The sequence below is a fragment of the Clarias gariepinus genome, chromosome 17, assembly GCF_024256425.1.
Source record: "Clarias gariepinus isolate MV-2021 ecotype Netherlands chromosome 17, CGAR_prim_01v2, whole genome shotgun sequence".
Taxonomy (NCBI): domain Eukaryota; kingdom Metazoa; phylum Chordata; class Actinopteri; order Siluriformes; family Clariidae; genus Clarias; species Clarias gariepinus.
Genome location: NC_071116.1, coordinates 963,661 through 984,249, shown reverse-complemented (window position 1 = coordinate 984,249; position 20,589 = coordinate 963,661). Strand labels below are relative to the sequence as shown.

At 41.7% G+C, this 20,589-nt stretch overlaps 1 protein-coding gene across 1 annotated transcript; it reads left to right on the top strand.

The window, feature by feature from the left end:
* The first annotated feature begins 1,470 nt into the window (after positions 1-1,470).
* On the top strand, positions 1,471-14,626 carry wnt11 (wingless-type MMTV integration site family, member 11). Its single transcript, XM_053516233.1, has 6 exons — positions 1,471-1,772; positions 4,246-4,437; positions 7,149-7,375; positions 8,949-9,229; positions 9,362-9,654; positions 13,206-14,626. Exons 2-6 carry the CDS (start codon positions 4,349-4,351, stop codon positions 13,378-13,380), a joined length of 1,065 nt encoding a protein of 354 aa, XP_053372208.1. The 5' UTR covers positions 1,471-1,772; positions 4,246-4,348; the 3' UTR covers positions 13,381-14,626.
* Positions 14,627-20,589: the final 5,963 nt, after the last annotated feature.

Sequence of the window (20,589 nt, the reverse complement as noted above, 5' to 3'; positions counted from 1 at the left end):
AACTCTATAAATTATTTAGAGGTGAGGATTACTGTCGGATTGACAAAGTAATTTGTTTTTTTATCTTATTGTTATTTCAAATTCCTTTAAAAGCAAAAGTGAGTTTTAAGACTTTGTGGAATTATTATTATTATTATTATTATTATTATTGTTATTAGGCGTAGTAGTAGTGGTTGCTGTAATTATAGTTATTTTCATGGATTCAAGAGTAAAATTTTTGTTTTAATGTTTTTCAAAGTTTCATCATAAAAGTCACAGTTTAAATTTCTTCTTCATGAAATACACTTTATTTATGTTTCTTTTTACATTATTATTCATATGTATCATGCATAAAACAAGTCCACAGAACAACTGATGTACTTTAAACTTATAACACAATTTTTTGTGTTGTAAAAGTATATGATTAAGGTATTTGTATTATTTCTATCTATTGATGACTAGCATTAGTACACAAAATAGGTAAAGTTTAAAGCTAAAACTAATCTGCTGATCATTAATGTAATCAGTGATATTATTATTATTATTATTATTATTATTATTATTATTATTATTATTATTTGAGGTTAAAGCCCACGTACATGTCTGTGTGTCTTTCTATACAGCAGTACTGAACTCCCTGTTCGGTAATCGGAGAGTGAATCACAGATAAGAAATGGAAAAAGTAGATAAAAGGATAAAGATGAAGTTTTGTCTTAAAACCACTCCAGCGTTTTAAAATTCACTTATACCACTTCAGCGCTGTTATTTCAGCCAAAGTGAAAATATGAACTAATCCCAGTCAAAATATTCACTTTATCTTTTCTAATTAATATCTATTGGTGCAGGTGTTTGTTGACATTGAGACAGTAGCGCATTAGTAGATTATTTTACAGTAGATTATTAAATCCCACATATAACTGTTCATAACATCACTTTTACTCCACATTTAGATTCACTGATGGTGCAGATTAAACTTCAGGCAGAGATCTAAGGACTGCAGGAGATTCAGTAAAGTCTAGACAGATGGTTTTGTGTGATGCGACAAAATCAGACTGGACGGACAGACATTATTCTGAGGCTGGTTTCTGCTCCTCCGGTCTGTTCTGACCCAATGTACAAAAACCTTTATTTTATTTCTATAGATGGCGACTGAGGAGCAGATGTTACAGCTTTAATTAAACACTAAACAAGACGCTTGTGTGTAAACACACACACACACACACACACACACAGGACGGATAATGCATGAAATAAACATAAGAGAAACATAAGTACATGAGGAATGAATGATATAATGAAGGCGCGCGCGCGGGATCGCTGCTGCGACTCGGCGCTCGCGCTTTGTTATGCAAATCCCGTATGACGTCACGGCAAGATCAAAGCGGGGAGCGCGTGTCTGTACACAGTGTGTAGATATATATAAGTGCGCGCGCCCTGTCGGGCCGGTCAGAGCACGCATTCCGCTCAGAGAGACAGGGAGAGAGAGAGACACACACACACACACAGACACACACACAGAGACACACTCTCGCTCTCACACACAGACAGACAGATAGAGAGAGAGTGTGTGTGTGTGTGCTCCTGCGCGCAGTGCGGTGTTGCGGTGTATAAAGTGGAGTTCGGTGTTGTGGTCGGTGTCCCGGATGCGCCGCTCGGTTGGACCCCGGATTACCGCCAGTGGATTATAAAGGAAACTGTTTCTTCATTTCTCTCGTCTTTCTGCTCCTCAGTCACTCAGTCCCGGAGTCTCGCGCTGTCCCTCCCGCGCGCGCCCGCTGCTGCTGCTGCTCCAGGTGAGAATAAAGAGCATGGCTCTGTCACACACACACACACACACACACCGCCTCGTTATTACTGCTTATTACTGCTCTTACACACACATGAGTGTCCTGTACAGACTGAGACAGAGACCCGAGTCACCCGGCCGTGTCCCAATCCACCTCACACACACTCCACTCATTACTGCTCATCACACACACACACACACACACACACTGTATTAAATCTGAAGGTGTGTGTGTGTGTGTGTGTTAACTCTTCTTGGCTGTGTCCCAAACCACATCCGGTCTCTCATCTGTTTATTCCCACAAACACACCACCAGGTGGAATAAAGAACATTAATGAATAAACCCCACTCGTGTTGAGTCTGAACTCCGTGCACTCTCCCCATGTGTGTGTGTGTGTGTGTGTGTGTTTATCGCGCTATTTATACTCGGTGTGTAAAAAGGTGAGGATGAAAGTGAGCGGCCGCGTCCCAAACCACATCCGGCCTCAGGAGTCATTTATAGCGCGTTAGAGTCACACTCTCCTTCCCTCTGTGTGTGTGTGTGCTCTATAGTGCACTAGTTAGTGGTTTGAGTGTAAAGGCTGAGACTGACCCGAGCCTGGCCGCGTCCCAAACCGACATCCACTCAGAACTGGATCTAATACCGAGTCAGGGGTTTAGACTCATACTGTACTCTCTGTACATTATACACACCGAGTGTGTGTGTGTGTGTGTGTGTGTGTGTGTGAGAGAGAGAGAGTCATAAAACTGTATTATAATAACACATTGTAGACATTTGTTAAAAATAAATAAATAAGACAAAAAATAAACTGAGTTTTTTTAGACATATAGAACTGAAATATAGAAACTAATGTCCAGGTACATTTTATGAAAATGTTTTTAATGTGTTGTGTAGTGTATAGTGTGTGTGTGTGTAGTGTATAGTTTGTGTATATATATATATATATATATATATATATATATATATTATGTTATATTAAAAAAATATATAGATATATTAGTTATAAAATGTGGTGCATGTGTGTAAATATAAAACTGTACAAAACTTCTCTCTAGATGTGACGGGAATTTAGTCGTATTTACAGCTGAAGCTTCTCCTTTTGTTTTATTTGCACACACGAATTGAAAATGGATAAGAACCATACGTGTAGTGTGTGTGTGTGTGTGTGTGTGTGTGTGTATAAATATATCCTCAAGCTCATTGCGGCGTCCTGTAGATCTCTATAATAAGATGTAAGAATCTAGTGTAAAGTCCTACTGCAGTGAGTGTGTAGTGTGTGTGTAGTGTGTGTGTAGTGTGTGTGTGGTGCGTGTGTAGTGTGTGTATTCTGGTGGTGCTGGATGGAGGCTGCACACGGACCCCTGAGTCGTAATCACTGTGCTGCAGGAGAGACTGATTCACACACCGTACGAACTGTAAATACTGAACTGACTGAAAGAAGATCAGGGCCTGTTTCTTGGATTCGTACGCATCGCTTATACAACGTCTAGATCTTGTTTATAAATCCATCCCTGAATCTGTGTGTCGATGTGTGTTAAGCGCTTTTATCTGCCTGTGTAACCCCGGGTTAGAGACATGTCTCTGATTAATGTCTTTTGTAATAATATAAGACGAAGCAGTAGTGCAGACTCCAAACGTCCCCAAACCGGTTTCACACAGCACGCCGGTCCCAAAGAGTGTGTACGGAGTGTGTACGGAGTGTGTACGGAGTGTGTACGGAGTGTGTGCAGGGTGTAATGCCCAGATTATTACTGAGTGATTCGCCTTCCAGCTGTTTTTCCAGCATCATGAACGATGGATCTATAATGTGAATAAGAATTATAATATTTAATTATGAATATATGAACATCACAAGTGCAGCTAGGACATTATAAAAATATTGTTGTTTTTGTTGCCAAATTGTAATTTCATAATTAAATACAGATTTAATTTAAACCCAGGCTGAATCACAGATTAAACTAAATGTAAAAACTAGACAAATCAAAGAGTTTTTTTTGATTAAACAGAAAGTGTTTTATACAGTGTTATGGATAACAAATGAAAACAATGTAAAATGTGCTTAGATTTTAATGCAGATTTAAATACTGCAATGTGGAATTAGGTTTGATTTAAACGTCTCTCTCTCTCGCTCTCTTTTTTTTTACATTTCCTGGACAATACACGCCTAACGTTCCTCTCGGGATTGTCTCTGTGTCTCGACTTTATACTCACATCTTCATCTGATTATCTTTGAGAACCTGGACAGAGAAGATCTCTCTCTCTCTCTCTCTATCCCTCAGTGAAGTGTGTATCAGTTCATTACAGGTGCTGGGGTACGTGATCTGTGCTAGACATCAGTGGGAGGAGTTTAGATGTTAGAGTTTAGAGGAGATGAGATGAACACTGAGTGTTTAGGATGAGCAGTGCCGTGTGAACCTGATTGTACGAACTCTTTCCTCATCATTCAGACACCTAAACGTCGCTCTTTTCTCTTTTTCAGCAGAGAGAGGAACAGAGACAGACGGGAGGCGTCCGTGTCATGGCCTCAGGCCTGTGATCGCCCGCGCGAGCTTCCTGCCCCGAGACGCACCGAACCAATCAGGATGAAGAGCGGGATTGTGTCGTATCCGCTGTGCGCCGTCACGCTGTTCATGCTGGCTCTGACGCAGCACTGCGGCGCCATCCGATGGCTGTGAGTGTCTCCACTTCCTCTTTAACGAATAGTAATCACAATTACACAGTCCTGATCAGGAGGAGGGCGCCTACGCAGGCAGCATCGTTGGGGTGACGAGTGTGACGCTCCTGATTTTGGACGCTCGTCTCATATCCATATTCGGTTCAGACAAATTTTCTCACACATTTAAAACTCAATTTCCTAATTTTCTTTTGATTCTGTGACGCTGCTTGGCGACAGTGAGGCTTGTTAAAATCACTATACAAATAAAACAGAACTGAATTAAACTGAATGTGATTCTGTTCATCACACGAGAACGGAGTGGCTGGAAAACTCTAAATCATGTGCACAGAATTCAAGGTCCTTGTTGCCATGGTGATACCAACATGGGTGTGTCTTTGGTACCTTTAGTAACTCATATACATGTGGAGGTGCACATGGTACCGTTAGAGTAAAGCTCTTTATGCTCTACATGAAATACTTTAGAAACACAAAATGTCCCCCAAAGTGTCCCACAGCAGCAACAAAGTGCAGGACCGGTTAGTCCCTTTATTCCTGAGTGTGTACAGTAGTTCCAGTTAGGTCAGAATAAACTGACACGACTCGGGTTAGAAGCTAAACACTCAAGTCACGTTCAATTTATTAATAATAATAATAATAATATACATGAATGAATACACATTAAAAACTCTGCACCAGCGTGTTGTTCCTTTACTGTGCCGTTTGTAATCGACCAAATCAAATACACAATTAAAGGGGGCGGGGCATAAACAGTGAAAAACTATAACTAACACTAACGCAAATCCTGAGCGATAAACCACCGCGAAGTCTCCAGTTTACAGCGTTTAGAGCAATTACTTACACACGCTATTGTGATTATATCATCAGTTACTAAAATGTTTTTATAATTATATTTGTGTTTATTTATATTATATCCAATGATTTATTATTCATATTTCAGCAAAGACAAAGTCTGATGTGATTTTTGTTTTTTTTTAATGTGTTGCAAGTTGATGAGATTTAACTTTGTGTAAATAAAGACTTAAACATCTGGAAACCATGTGATCCCAGTAATTTGATTTATAATGATTTATAAAAGCAAAACAAAGTGAAAATCCGTGAAGCGTAATGTAAAGTGGAATGTTTGTGACATGACGGGCGTCGGCCTGCTGCAGCGCTGAGCACAATACGAACCACATGCTGCCCTAAACACCTGTGAGTGTAACCGTGTGTGTGTGTGTGTGTGTGTGTGTGTGTGGTTGGGAGAACGGAGAGGGGGTGTCTATAGGTCACAGCTTATCATGGGGCAGAAAGCAGCGGCCCCTCTCTCCTAATCCGAAACAGGCGAAAGGTGTGTGTGGAACAGCCTGGTTCTCACGAACACTGCACAGTGTGTGTGTGTGTGTGTGTGTGTGTGTGTGACAAAGACACGGGGTATAAAACAAAAGCAACCATAGATAATGTAATTTATCCCAGTCTTAAGGGCAGTGCGGCGCTGTGTGTGTCTTTGTGCTGCTCTTTAAATAAAATTAATTTTATAATTTTTTTTTTCAAAATGTTACGTTTTTTAACGATTCCGCGAACACAGCCCTAATTGTTCACGATATAATTAGCGTTTTTCTGAGCGTTCCAGCCATTTTACCGTCATGCTCTTAACCAGTGAGAATAATAAAAGGCCTGTGGAGGGTTAACGCGTTGGAAGCGGCGCACATGTGGATGAATTGAAACCTCTGGCACGGTCTCGCTACCACTCCGCCAGATCCGCTGGGAGAAAGCCCTTCTTTCCACTGGCAATCAGAATCCAATCCTCTTCCTGCCAGATCTCTCTGCTAACGAGGCCAAAAAATTCCCGTTATTATCCCGTGTGCCGGTGACGCCACGTCCTCCTCCTTCCTGCACTTTATCATGTCTCTCATGCGTGACCCGGAGACGTACCAAAAGCGGCTCGAGTTCCGTGTCACAATTGTGTAGCTGGTAAATCACATCTGGAGCACGTTAACGTGACGAGATGCACGAAAACAAATTAGTGTTTCAAACCTTTATGAGAAACTTATTACCCAGCCGGCTCCGCTTTAACCCCTTCAGAACCGCCCGTGAGAGCGCTGCACACTGGACGGGACACCTGCGTTAATCCACCACATGTTACTGAAGAAGAAATCCTGCTCAGAGAGAAAAGCTATAATTACTGTAACATAACACATGATCAGTTATCGGCCGATCAGTGGCTTCATTTGAGCAAATTTAATGAAAGAAAAGTGAAACTGTACTTTTTTTTTTTTTTTACTTAAAAGTTAAATCTTTAAATCTTGTTTGTTAGATTCGGAAAATAGAATTAAAATATGATGATGATGATAAGAACAAAATATAAAGAACTTAACGATTAACCAGAGTAATAAGTAATATGTTTTAATTACTTTCATCCACTGCAAATTAATTATATGTGGTTTAATATAAAATAATATAAATGGATATAATTTATATAAATGAATCAATTTATATTAATTTTTTTCTTTTTAAATGTCTGTTTTTTTTCATAAATGTAAATTTTTTTTTTTTTTTGCATAATTTCACTGAACATTGTATTTAATTATTGCACTTTTATTAATTTAAATGAACTACCTGTAATTTAATAAATATATACAGTATGGTTTAAACATGGTGTATATGCATTAACTCGCAGTTTACTCTTGTGTTTTTCCCTTGTGGGTGTGTGTGTGTGTGTGTATCAGGGCTTTGTCGGAGACACAGGAGCACATTAACAGGACGCAGCAGTGTAAGACGCTCCCCGGCCTGGTGAACTCGCAGTCTCAGCTCTGCCGCACTCACCTGGAGCTCATGCAGGTCATCGTCCAGGCCGCGCGAGAGGTCAAAAAGACCTGCCAGAAGACCTTCGCCGACATGCGCTGGAACTGCTCGTCCATCGACGCTCCCAAATACCTCCCGGACCTGGAGAGAGGTCAGAGTCTCAGAGTTCATCAGAAATCCTCACACACACACACACACACACACACACACGGGTTTACTTACAGTGACGATTGAGGGAAACGATCCCCCTGAAACACGACTTCCTGAGCGGAAACGGTTGTTAAATTAAGCTTAAATTAAGAGTGTGTGTGTGTGCGTGTGGGTGTGTGTGTGTGTGCAGATCATTAAAATGACACAAGTGACAGTGTGTTCATAAATAAGGAGTGTTATGGTCTGTTTCTTCATTTCTGTGTAAGTTTTTGTCCTCATTCTGTCTAAGCCAGTGGACTGTGCCTTAATTCCTGTAATTATTAAGCGATGAATAAAATACTGTGTGTGTGTGTGTGTGTGTGTGTGTGTGTGGAGGATTTTCCATTTCCCCTCTAAAAAAAAAAAAGCTTTACGTCTGACACTGGAGACTCCTTCTGTCCACGTTACATTAATGATCAAAGATCACACGTGCTTGTTTATGTGGTTCGTGCTCTTTACGCATGAATAGAAACCACAACGCATCAGAACGAGGACATTAATATAAACCTGGTGTTAAAAAGAATTAACATGGATTTCCGACTTTTGAGGGACGTCCTAACGGTCTTAATTATTGACGGTACAGTGTTTATGAGGACGCGACTGATACAGCGCTGGTTTATTGCTGGTTTATCGCTGGTTTAATGGCTGCCCACTGGGCATTTAACACCCACTCACGCTCAGAGTGAGAATTCCTCTCGTCCTCCACTACACCATTAAACACTCCTCGTCTTTCTCAAAAGGTTCTGAGCTCCGTTTGATGAAGCTGTTTTCCCTGGGTTTTGCCGTGACGCTGAACAATAGCGTCCTTTCTGCTCTAACTTGGCTCATATCCCACCCCGAGTCCTTTCGTGCCCGCTTTTAAGAGTTTTCTCTTCCTAGTTTGTTTGTTCGAGGTCTTTATCAGGTTGTTTATGTCTCCGTCATGTTCTGCCCTCCGGTACTGATGGCACTTCGGCACAAACACCCTGACGTCAGCTGACTCCTGCCCCTTCTGTACCATATTATTGTGATATATATTGTGATATATGAATCATGTGTTTTTTATCACTAGTGTAGCTCAATTTCTTTATTATATTAGCATGCTAGTTTCACAATTATAGCCATTGGAAGTCATCGACCATTTGTATTACTCTTAGTACAGTTAGTACGTAGTGAACTAAAAGGTTTTCCTTGCATTGTACAATGATCTATCTATCTGCTTTAATTTTATAATTAAATGTGTGTGTGTCTGCTTTCTGTGCTCAATCCCAGCGTGGTCTCAGTGTTAGTCACACCGAATTTAGACGAAGCTGCAAGATGACACGGACGTTTCTCTGATTCGTCATGTCGCGAGCTTGTGTTAGACAGAAGCTTTTCATCGAGCTCCAGGAGTGAAAATGCTGATGTTTTTTTATGCTGGTCCACATTCCACTTCATTTTATTTTTTAATCCATAAGCGTTCTACTTCCTGTGGGGTGTGTAAGAGAATTCACTCGGTTGTCTCGAGTTTAAACTCTGGAAGTTCACGTCTGTACGCTGCTTTGTGTGTCTGTCAGGAACGAGGGAGTCTGCGTTCGTGCACGCCCTCTCCGCCGCCGCGATCAGCCACACCATCGCTCGGGCGTGCAGCAACGGAGACCTGAGGCTTTGTACGTGCGGACCCATACCGGGCGATGCCCTCGAGCCCGGGCACAGGTGGGGAGGCTGCGCCGACAACCTCCACTACGGCCTCAGCATGGGATCCAAGTTCTCGGACGCTGCCATGAAGATGAAGAAGAAAACCGGGTTACACCCAAATAAACTGATGCACCTGCACAACAGTGAAGTGGGACGACAGGTAACAACACCTGACCAGCACATGACCACTTACACCAAACCTCACCTGTTATACTCAACAACATACACTCGTACTTCACCTCCTCCCTTTCCATCCTTTCCCTGAGTAACCCTCCTCCCTGTCTCCCCTCAGGCCCTGAAGGACGCAATGGTGATGAAGTGTAAGTGTCACGGCGTCTCAGGCTCCTGCTCCATCCGCACCTGCTGGCGAGGGCTACAGGACCTGAAGGAAATCGCTCAGGATCTGAAGACGAAGTACCTATCGGCCATCAGGGTGAAGCACCATCCCACAGGGACACGCAAACAGCTCGTCCCCAAGGACATCGACGTGAGACCGGTGCGAGAGAACGAGCTGGTGTACCTGCAGAGCTCGCCCGACTTCTGCACCAAGAACGAAAAGATGGGATCCATCGGCACCCAGGACAGGTGAGGCGCCTCGTGGAAGCGGCTTTGTCGAGGAGAGAACGGACGGGTGGTGGGGAAGCGGAGCAAAAGAGAGTTGTTTAATCTTGAGATAAAGTGAAAACAGGCTGATTAGCACTGGGGATGTTTTTAACTTTTTGGGTGTGTGTGTAAACATACGGTTTTAATTTGAGTATGAAAAATAATCCTGTGTCCTGGAACTTTCTCTGCATTTTTCTACACTCGGAGGGTTTCCTTTTAGCCGCGGTGGAAATGATTCCTGTAACCTGGATGTCCAGCTGTCAGACTTCACGTGTTAGCATTAGCGCTTGGTCTGCACGTGCCTCCGACATGGCTGCAGTGACTGTGGCCTCTCAGTGTGTGTGTGTGCGTGTGTGTGTGTGTGAGTAATGCGGCTATTTGGGGAGCCAAAAGCTTTGTGCTGATATCAGTCCTCAGAGGAAACGGCTGGCTGAGATTAAGGCGACTAACACACATGGCGCACGCTGCCAGATCCTCCCCGGAGCCGGTCCAGAGGCGTGCGAATCAGATGCAGACGAGTTACGTTCATTACTGCTTTCATACGCGCGTCCTGAAACCTTCCTGTTCCTTCCTTCACCGCTCGGCCCTGCTGAGACACTTCCCTGAACACCGAGTCGCTTTTAGAAACTAAAACCGAGCCAGACCCATAAAGGTTTAAAGGTTCAGAGTGGATTCTTTATTTTTATTTTTTTTTAAGTATGGTTCCTCTCTGCTTTTCAGCTTGGCACAGTAAAGTTAAACGAGATGAACATCATGAGGATTTTGTAGCGGCTCGGTGGAGGTCAGAAGGTCTCACTGCACAGCCGAACCACAAAAACCTGGCACGTTGCTGCTGACGCTTCAGTGAATATTTATATTTAAAGAATATTTTCTTCAGGCCCTGAGTGTCTCTGAATCCAGCCGACTGCAGGAAGGGGACGGAGCCTGCCACGTGTGTTTGTTTAGGGGTTGTTGTTTTTTTTTAGAGAGAGATTTGAACCGTTAATCTGATCCAAAGCACAGAGCTGTAGAACTGTAGCAGTGCCATGAGGTCTGGACCAACAGAAAGAAAGTTTCTTCCTGTTCTCCATTTCCCTTCCTGTTCCACATGTTCCTCCATGTTCCAGAGTTTCTCTGAGTTCATCCATGTTCTACGTGTTCCCAGTTTTTCTGTTTGATCATTCATTTGCTCCAACGTGTCTCTCAATGTACTACATGTTCTTCCATGTTCTCCGTGTCCCTCCACATTTTTCATGTTCCTCCACATTCCTGGTGTCCTGACACATGCTCGGTGTCCCTCCTTGCTCTCCTGTCCCGTGTTTTCTGTGTTCTTCATGTTCTCAATGGCATAAATACAGATACATGCACAATACTCACAATGACACATTCACTCACCATCAAAAGCATGATTACACAACACACACAACTATACAACATGCACAACTACACAAACAAACAGACTATACTAAGCCAACCAACTTCAGAAAAACACCCTGAATACACAATACATGTCAGCTACACAAACCTACACCATACACAAACGATGGAACGACACCATGTACATGATATTATACTCACAAAGCAATAAAAAACTACACACACACACAAACATTTGTGCACACTTTCAACTGTCTCCTGACTGATAAGTTCTGTGTCCTCGTGTATATTTAGTCGCGTGCTCTCAGTCACATGGTGGTCCTTTCGTAACCGTTAGCGTCGTGGACAGTGTGGCGCGTGACGGTGCGGCGTGTGACGGCGCGGCTGTGAGGGTGGTCTCATGAGAACAGAGACATTTGAAACCCATTAAGCCCCTGATTACACACTGAAACACACTCTGCCCCCTCGCCTCCATCCTTCGTCCTCTAATTTCCTCTGTGTGTTGTTGCGGAGCTTCTTATCTCAGCCGACTTCGGATAAACTTAGCGCCGGTGTTGCTTCAGCTCCGGAGATTGAGTGACGAGCTGAAGTGCGCACTTATCTCATCTCTTCCTGACTAGCGAATGCGCTCAGTCATTCGTGTCCCATCTTTAGCACAAGAAGAGTGTTTAAAGCTAAGCCTGAAAAACATCCCGAGGCTTAGCGCTGATCAGTATCTCTGGAGAGAAACAGAAACCTACAGGCCCACAGGAACAGAGGAGATCTTAGCAAGAATTGCATTTGTTAATTACAGCTAGCGTGGGAGTTGCGCATAGAATGCCTAGCTAATATGCTAATTTGCAGCTTGTGTAAGAGATTAGCGATCTGCACAAACAAACACACGCTGATAAAATCCTGAATGAAGGAACAGCATGCTAAACACCTTTACTCCGCGTTGCTCATAGACGATTTCTCAGCGCTAAAGCTAACACGTGAACACTGTACGACTTGAACAAGTACCTTTTTGTGTGTGCGCTTAATACATTCTGGCTTCTGTTCCAGTCGGGACAGTAACTAGCCATGTGACAGCACTTTTAGCTTCGGTAATAGCTGTCCCAGTTTTAAATAACAACATTCCTCACCTCCCTCGCGCTCCGTCTCTCTTTCAGCACCCAGGCCATTAATGGCACACAATTATAAAACAATGCACTCGCGGCGAGGGGCTCGAGAGGGTGATTTATGACACTGCTATTCTCCGCTCACTGTAGCTGCCTCGGGCTTTAGCGTAAATGAAAAGGCCGAGTACGGAACGCGGTCCCGCTGGACTCGTTCCCTTGGACAGCGAATCAAATGTCTCCCAAAGTTAGTGGAGGTTCGGTGTCAAGGATTTCATTTTACAACAACCAGTTAAGAGGGAGGAGAAGGAGGAGGAGGAGCAGCTCATTCAGTCACTGGAAGTGAATTTTACTCTGTAAAATGTCCTGCACATGTGGATTCTAGGCACAATGCTAGTTTACAATTAGTTTTATTTTATTTTTCTCTTAAATCGCTAAACCACTTTCTGTAAATTAGCATGCTAGGTAGTTAGCGGTTAGAGTGAAAACATACTCCATTTTGTCTTGGCTTTATTGTAATCATTATAATATAAACAAACCTTCTAATATCTCCAGAATACAGTAGGTTAGCTAGCAGAGTGCTAAATACGGTTAGCTATAGTGAGGTTCAGAGCAAACATTAATTAATTAATATATTCCATCGTTAAATTAATTCTAGCTTATAAACTTCACCGCGCGCTTCAGGTCTATTAAAACCTCTAAAACCTCTGAAGCTACATGCTAATGCTAGCAGACGTTAGATAAAATCTACGATAAACTTTCCCGAGGTCTAAATAGCTGTATGATGTCACAGCTGACCACCGTAACCCGAGCTGGCTTATTATTTCCACCGGCTCTTTAGTGAGGCGATGTGTAACTTGGGTCGCAGCCCGGCGCTCTCGTGATGATGATGATGATGATGTCATGGTTCTGCTCCTCTCACGAGCTGTAGATGATGGAAACGCTGAGCGTTTTGTCGACCGTTACAGGATTTGGCCTGATGCTCGGACAGAAACTTGGCCCCAAGTGATGGTTTTTCGAGTCTGTGTGTTTCAGCAGCGTGTGGCGGCGATGTCTAACGCCTCTTCTCTCTCTGTGTCACAGGCAGTGCAACAAGACATCGAGCGGGAGCGACAGCTGCGACCTGATGTGCTGCGGCCGAGGCTACAATCCCTACACGGAGAAGGTGATGGAGCGCTGCCACTGCAAGTACCACTGGTGCTGCTACGTCACCTGCAAGAAGTGTGAGAGGACTGTGGAGAGATACGTGTGTAAATGAGTCGCGCGCATGTGCGTGCACTCACACACACACACACACACACACACATGTTCGCTAACGGTCCAAGCTGTGGGATTCTAGCGCTCGTAGATGTGTAACACTTACAGCTTTGTGTATTTGGGAGCTCTGCTGCGGCGTCTTTAACCAGAAGCACTACGTTACGTATGTTCGTCTCAAGATTTAGATTTTTTTTGTCTTTGAGACTGGACTATTTTTCTTTTACAACAAAAGGCATATTTATCACATCATATCTGGAGGTTTATTCATTTATAATACTCAAGCAGAAATGTTTCTTTTGTTAATATGGACTGGACTACTTTACAAACTTTTCTCTTATATCAGGAGATCAAGAGTTTATTTTCCTATATGATATTCTAAAAGAAAAGTTTTATTTTTGTTTTTTTTTTGTATAAATAATGCAAAAAGTATTTTTCACAATCATCAAAAAAATCCTAAAGAGAACTCTGTAATTTTTTTTTTTTATTATCTAGAGTTTATTTTCTTGTATAAGACTCACAGAAAAGTGTGTAACGTTTATTTCTTAGTTTCGATGTTTTTTCACAGCGACGGGCCGATCTACAGAGTTTTCAAGTAAAGCGCATCTACGACCCGGACAATAAAGTTTTATTTGTGTGTACAGTACTCAAGGAAAAAATATTCTTTGGTATAAAAAATTGCAACCAAACCAAACCTGGGACTATTTTCCAGCTGTAATAAGGAAAATTGTGTATTTTTTGTTTTTAAATAAATCCTGTAAAAGCATATTTTATATTTGAACATGGAGAGTTTACCCGGCTTCCCTGTGTAACGGAGCCTTCTCACTCGACCTGGATCTCTCTTCTGGAAATGGACACGCTTCAACTGGATTCCAGTTTTGATTTCTGGGAAATTAGCACGCTTTGGGAGACGCTGCTTTGTGTTTTTTTTATTTTATTTTTGCAAGAACGCGAGTGTTTAATGGACGAAGGAGAAAGACTGAACCAGACGTGAACTTGCAGAATGGCTTCTGTGTCTCGGTCTGAATAATCCACAAATATGATTCTAACGGGAGAAAATATCCGCATTTATATTTTTATCCTCAGCAGGATGGTCGCGATTTATTCCTAGATTTGAATCCAGCGTGCGGAAACCCTGCGATCAGCACCACATCATGAACCACTTATCTGTGGATGTACATACTGTCTTTTTTGTATGCTGAATTAAAAAAAAAAAAAGAAATATTTATAGAGTAATTAAAGATTGTTTACCAGAACTTTACCAAGTTTTGCTTTTCTTCTTGTATTTGCAGAGTGTTGTTTTAGCTCGGGAATGATTGAGGACGTCGTGGTGGGTTGCAGGTTTAAACGTTCAGCATTGCTGTAATCAATTTAAGTTGCCTCTCTTGAACAAATACAATTCATCACAATTTGGCCTGATGCTAGAATAAATCAGCTGAAGCTTTGCTACGAGGCCAGGGAGCGGCGCTTACGATGCTAACAACCCTGGGAAAGTGTTTAGGAACTCAGTGGGAATAAGTTTCACAAAAACCCTTCCTGTGCTCTTGGTGTTGGATGCCTGTGTGTGTTCTGTATGCGTACGCTTCCTCGGATACACCTTTAGGAATAGCGGCCCAGAGTTCTCTGCTCCGGTTTCTCTGCGGCAAACTCTCAGGGGAAATAAACGAGCTTAAACAAAACCAGGTGGGAGATGTAAGATTTCTAATTGAGCAACGGATAATAAATTAACAGACAAATAAAGACTGAAGTTCCAGGTGCAAAGTTAATACAGGATTGCATTTCTTTTACATGTTTTTAAATCATTTGGGGTCTTTATTTATTTTTGATGGCGGCTAAACCGCGGACAAACCTGACTGCTAGCATGAGCGCTCGAATAATCTGAAGAACCTCTGTGTTAAAATGGATCTCGCTCCATAGTGGAGAATCAGAGCCGTGCACGGACTTGTATACGAACCGCGGTCTCGATGTTGTACCACATGACCTTATACACACACACGCACACGCACACACACCTGAAGCTCTGCTAGTCTACTTTTTTTTAAGGGGAAAAAATTACACTAATGTTTAGTGTGGCTTATAAATTGACACAAAGGCACATTTGTAGTGAGAAGTAATATTCATATTTATAATTCATATTTATGACATAAATGAGCAATCGTTAATGTTGCAGCACACTCACACTGTACACTCACACACTGCACCTTAATAAGATTAAAGTTTTACACTAAATTGCATTTACGTTTTGCTCTGGGTTTTGGCTACACGAGGCGAACACATGTCAAAATCTGTGGGAGCGAGACCGCTGCCAGGAAACACACTAACATCACACGAGAGCGCTCGGGGAGACCCCGCGTTAACCTGAACGCAATTATGATTACGTTAGCAATTTGGGAGTTTTTACGGTTTCGGTTTGTTTACAGCTGTCTGTCACGCTTCACAGAAACAAGTGTAGAGACGAGCTCGCGTGATTAGTATGGGTTTGTTTCCAAAAAGGATTTTGATGATCAAAATGTACCATGCTACATCATACACAGGTTGTACGTCCGCTACGGCCTGTTAAACACGTCCTGGAGAGCCAATGACAATGCTGGTGCTGCTGAACACGATTACACATCGCAACATGGGAATGAAGCGACGTCACAGCTCAATCACGTCGACCTGAATCTAACTCTTTAAGAAACTCAACATGGAAAGTTAGACCTGGATCAATGGTAGATGAGGAATCCAGAGAATCCAGATGAGGTGGAGTTTATGTTAAAGGAGGTTCAAGGGGGTTTAAATTGGGTATGGAAAGGTCTATGGTTGGTAGGATTGTAAAAAAAAAAAAAAAAAAGTTTGCTTTTATTTTTATTTTTTTGGAAAGTTTGGCACCAGATAAGGGGGATTGGAGCAGCTTAGTGGTTAAGACATCATGCACTGTTGGGCCCTTAAGCAAGGCCCTTAACCCTCAATTGCTCAAATGTAAAAAAAAAAAAAAAAAAAAGAGAGAAATAAAATGCCAAATGCTTAAATGTAAATAAGGATGAATCCACATCACATTAATATAACTGAAAATAACAGCTAGAAAAATCTAATCAAGCCAACCTGTACAGTAGGTGATGGAACCACTGGTTTAAACAGATAAACTCAGGCAGAGTTTTAACAAAGGATTGAAAAGGTTCTGTATGATTTTTGTATGTCTGAGTGCATTCAAAGGGGATTTGTTAAGTTTGGAAGTGTTGATTAGTTGTAAATGACACCGATTGGAAAAGTTCAAGGGCGAATGAGATGTAATAAATGTCAAATCTATTATGGCCCAAAAATAACTGAAAAAAAAAAAAAACAAGATGCAGGAAACGTCAGACCCAACTAAACTGTAGAGAATGAAACCAAGCAGAAGTTTGAATGAGCTTCTTGGACAGCCTTCACAGACGTTTGGCAAAGATTTGAGGTAAATGAGAAGGACACAATCCGAATAATTTACAGTCCAAATAGAACTCAAAAAAAAAAATAGGAGCTCTGAACCAGACTGAACTGGAGATAATGAGATCAATGATTCCTTTCCAACATCTAGGTCAAGTAGAGTTTTGAATAAAGTTTGGGGTAATTTGGGGAAAAAAAACAGCTGGTTTGTCACGGTCTCAGGAGGTTTTAAATGGTTTAGGTGGAGATTGGAAGGGTTTTAGGTATTAGTGAATGACTAAATGTTTTGGGGCAGATTAGGAAAGTTCTTGGGGCAGATAACAAGAAATGAAGTCAGATCCAGTCCAGGTAACACTCTGTCTAAGAAACTTCAAACCTAATTAGGAGAACCAGCTAACCCCTAGATAATGAAACCAGATGTTTGATTTTAACAGGTAGATCATGTGGAGATTGAGGTCTGAGATCTTCTGCAGGTTTGCGATGAGATTTTGGTGGCAGATATTAAAGAGATGTGGGCAAAGAGAAATCAGAGAGATACAATCCAACTACAATCTCTTAGGGAAATTCACACCCAGCTAAACCACGGCTGATTCAACAGTGTGTTCCGACAGCATTGTAATTAGCACCAAGTCTGAGTCCCTTTAATTAGATCTGTCCTTTCTGGGTGATGGAAACATGCTAGGTTCTGGTCAGTAATAAAATAGTGACCTTTCGCTCATGATGTCACAAGCACGATAAGAAAGGAACGTGTCGAGGGTCAGGATGGTCAGGTATGTAGACAGAAACTGTGTGTGTGTGTGTGTGTGTGTGTCTTTGTGACTGAGGCAGGTACAATGATGAAAAAGAATCTCAGAACTCAGGCTGTCAACATGCTCAAGGTGGCATTACAGCCATTATTAGAGGAAAGCAGGTGGAGAGTTATAGAGAATAGGGATGTTTTGGAGGAGGTTAACAGGGGAGTGTTTTTTTTTTTTAGGGTGATCTATTGATTTAGTTTGAAGATCATTAATGTTGTTAGAATTTGGGCACTGAGGTGGTTTCATGGGCTTTAAAGTGAGCGTGCTGGTCTAAGCAGTCTTCAAGGAATTCATATTTCATCTGAGGGCTTTCAGTGGGCCATGAATGAGTTCTGAAGAGTCACAGGGTGGTCTCAGGGTCATTTGATGATGATGATGAAGAGGATCTGGGGGTCTGCTTGGTGTTTTTTTTTTAGGTTTTAGAGTTTGATGGGATTGTGTTGAAGATTTACACGGAATTATGGATCGGAAAGTTTGGTATGGAAATTTATATACAGTTTGATCTAACCCATTTGAACATTTTTTTTTTTTAGAGCTAGTGGAGATGTTTTTGTTTGGGGATTTAGGTACAGTTTGGGGAGACTGGTATGTACTTTGGATATGTGTATTGCGAATTCAATTTGTGGATTTTTAGATTATTCAAAAGGCTACAATTCAGTTTTGGAGAACTTTGGAAGTTTGGAGGACGTCTCTAGGCTTTAATCTCATCCAGGTGAATTTGGATGGTTGGTGCTTTAGGGTAGTTTCAGGGTATAGATAAGTTTTTATTATGTTTCTGTGGTGGTTTGACGAGGGGCCGTCGTCCCTGTTGTCGTTCCATCATCTGCTTTCAACAGCAGCGTGGCTCTAACTGAGAGAAGGCATGACTTTGTGTCTATTAACAGAGCACTGGATTAGAGCGTTACCCGAGGCTGTGCAATGTCTCTCTCTCTCTATTTATCTCTCTCTCTGTCTTTCGTGTCTTTCCTCTGTAACATGCTCTCGTCTGGGCTTTAAATACGCTCAGCTGATTGATGCGTTTTCCAAAGTTTTAGCTCACAGACGTTCCTGATAATTTGTCGGCTTGAGCACAAGATACTTTTAGACTTTAATGAAAATATGTTCCTCTGTCCTTTCCGTTCTTGTTTTCTCTCATCACAGAGGCCCTGCTGTGTGTCGAATATCCTCGGCCCATCTGTCTTTGTGATTTATACGTTTGCCATGTTGCCGCTTCTGCTGGTGTCGGCAAATCGGCAAATCGGCAAATCGGTGGTGTGAACGGTAGCTTTATTAAACGCCCTGATTTAAAATGTCTTGCAGAGATCATAGGAATTAGAATAATTACAGGGGTTATAGAAATAAATGAACACTGTCACTCGTGCTTTTAACTGAATATTTGGTCAGGTCTACTTCAGTTTCATTTTTCAAACATGTTAGTAATCAGGTCAGTTTTCAACATTTTCATTAAGGCAAAAGAAATTAATAAATAAACAGAAGGCACGGTGTTGAAATGCACTACAGCACAGAAATAGAATAAGTAATGAATACTGTATTATGTATTTTGTGTGTGTGTGTGTGTGTGTGTGTGTGTGTGTGTATGAACAGTGGTTTTCTTTGATGTTGAAATATAAAGATGAAGTAAATTTGTGTGGATTTAGTTTGAAATGTAGAATCTCTGGTTTCTCCTGTGCTTACTCGTTAGATTTGTCACTCCTTTTAATTCGAGCCGAAGCACTTTTGAACTCGTTCTGTTTGTTGCTTTGTTGGGTTTTGGGTCTTTTTGATCAGCATGTAGTGTGTTTACAGAATTGTCGAACATAACTCGAAACAATTAGTGTCTCAGTGTCTCCGCACACGGCTAGTCTGCTAGCAGCTTGAAAAATCTACTCATTTGTTTCAAAGAGAATTTTAAAACCTCATTAAGTCAAATCAGAGATAAAAACAGCTGTTTTGTCTCCTTGCTCGCCTTCTTGCTCGCCATTCAGTTAGTCACTGAATCTAACTAGTGAAATTTCTGACCCAGAGCCCCTGATTGGATTGACCTCATTTTGACCTTTTCCTGAAAAGGCAGGACTGAAAGAGAATGAGCAGTGTCGAAACTCAGCGTGAACTCGGCCCCCAGCTCCGCATCCCGCCCGAAAACCTCAAAGGCTCCGAAACGGAAGCGGAGCAGTGAGTTAATGGGGACCGGATGACTCTAAAACCCGGGGATCAGCCTTTGTTACGCTCACTGATGTGCCTTTGGAGTAATGTTACAAAAGAGAAGGCTGGTCGTTTCCCATCTTTGAGGCGGGACTAATTACTGTGGAGGGGCGTGTCAAAGATGTCACAGTAGACGTCAATCTCATATCACGTGACTCGCGCTTGAGAGAGAGGTTAGGTCTACCTGAATAATTACAATATTATAACTACAAATGTACAGTTGTTCTAATAAATGAATATCTGCAACATGATATTTACAACAAAGTAAATGAAACAAAAATTGTGAAATTTTGTATAATTCTCATTTGTAAAAATGATCTGCACAGAATTATTATGATTATTCAGGAATAACACACTACAGGTCGTGCTCTTATAGGAAAATAATCCACACTATCACAGTGTGACACGTTATCAGTTATCACAGTAATCAGTTTTACATTACATCACACTATTTATCTATTAGTAGTTCCATTAAATGTCCTTAGTTCCTGTTTTCACTTACGTTATAGCAGCTTTAAACACGTGTTTCTTCACCAGCCTCGCTTTGTCAGATTGTCATGTTCATGAGAAACCACGGAGAAGTGTAAACTCCTCTGTCCTGAAGATGTGCACTTCACTTCTGAAACTGAAGACTCCTTCCATAAACATTACTTTTATAGAAAACATATGCGTACACATTTGCGACTCTACTGTTACTATAGAAACGATAATGTATTAGATGGAGTGTGTTCAGGAAATAACTGTAGATAATAAATTTGGACAACATTAAATGTAACTATAAATGGATACCAAGTAACACGTCCTTGATTAAATGAAACGTAACCATTTTTAAA

Excerpts from the sequence above, each read along its gene's own strand:
- wnt11 (XM_053516233.1), top strand. The coding sequence starts at position 4,349 with ATGAAGAGCGGGATTGTGTCGTATCCGCTGTGCGCCGTCACGCTGTTC. Across the intron at positions 4,438-7,148 it reads TGCGGCGCCATCCGATGGCT|GGCTTTGTCGGAGACACAGG; the intron begins GTGAGTGTCTCC and ends TGTGTGTATCAG. Across the intron at positions 9,655-13,205 it reads TCCATCGGCACCCAGGACAG|GCAGTGCAACAAGACATCGA; the intron begins GTGAGGCGCCTC and ends TCTGTGTCACAG.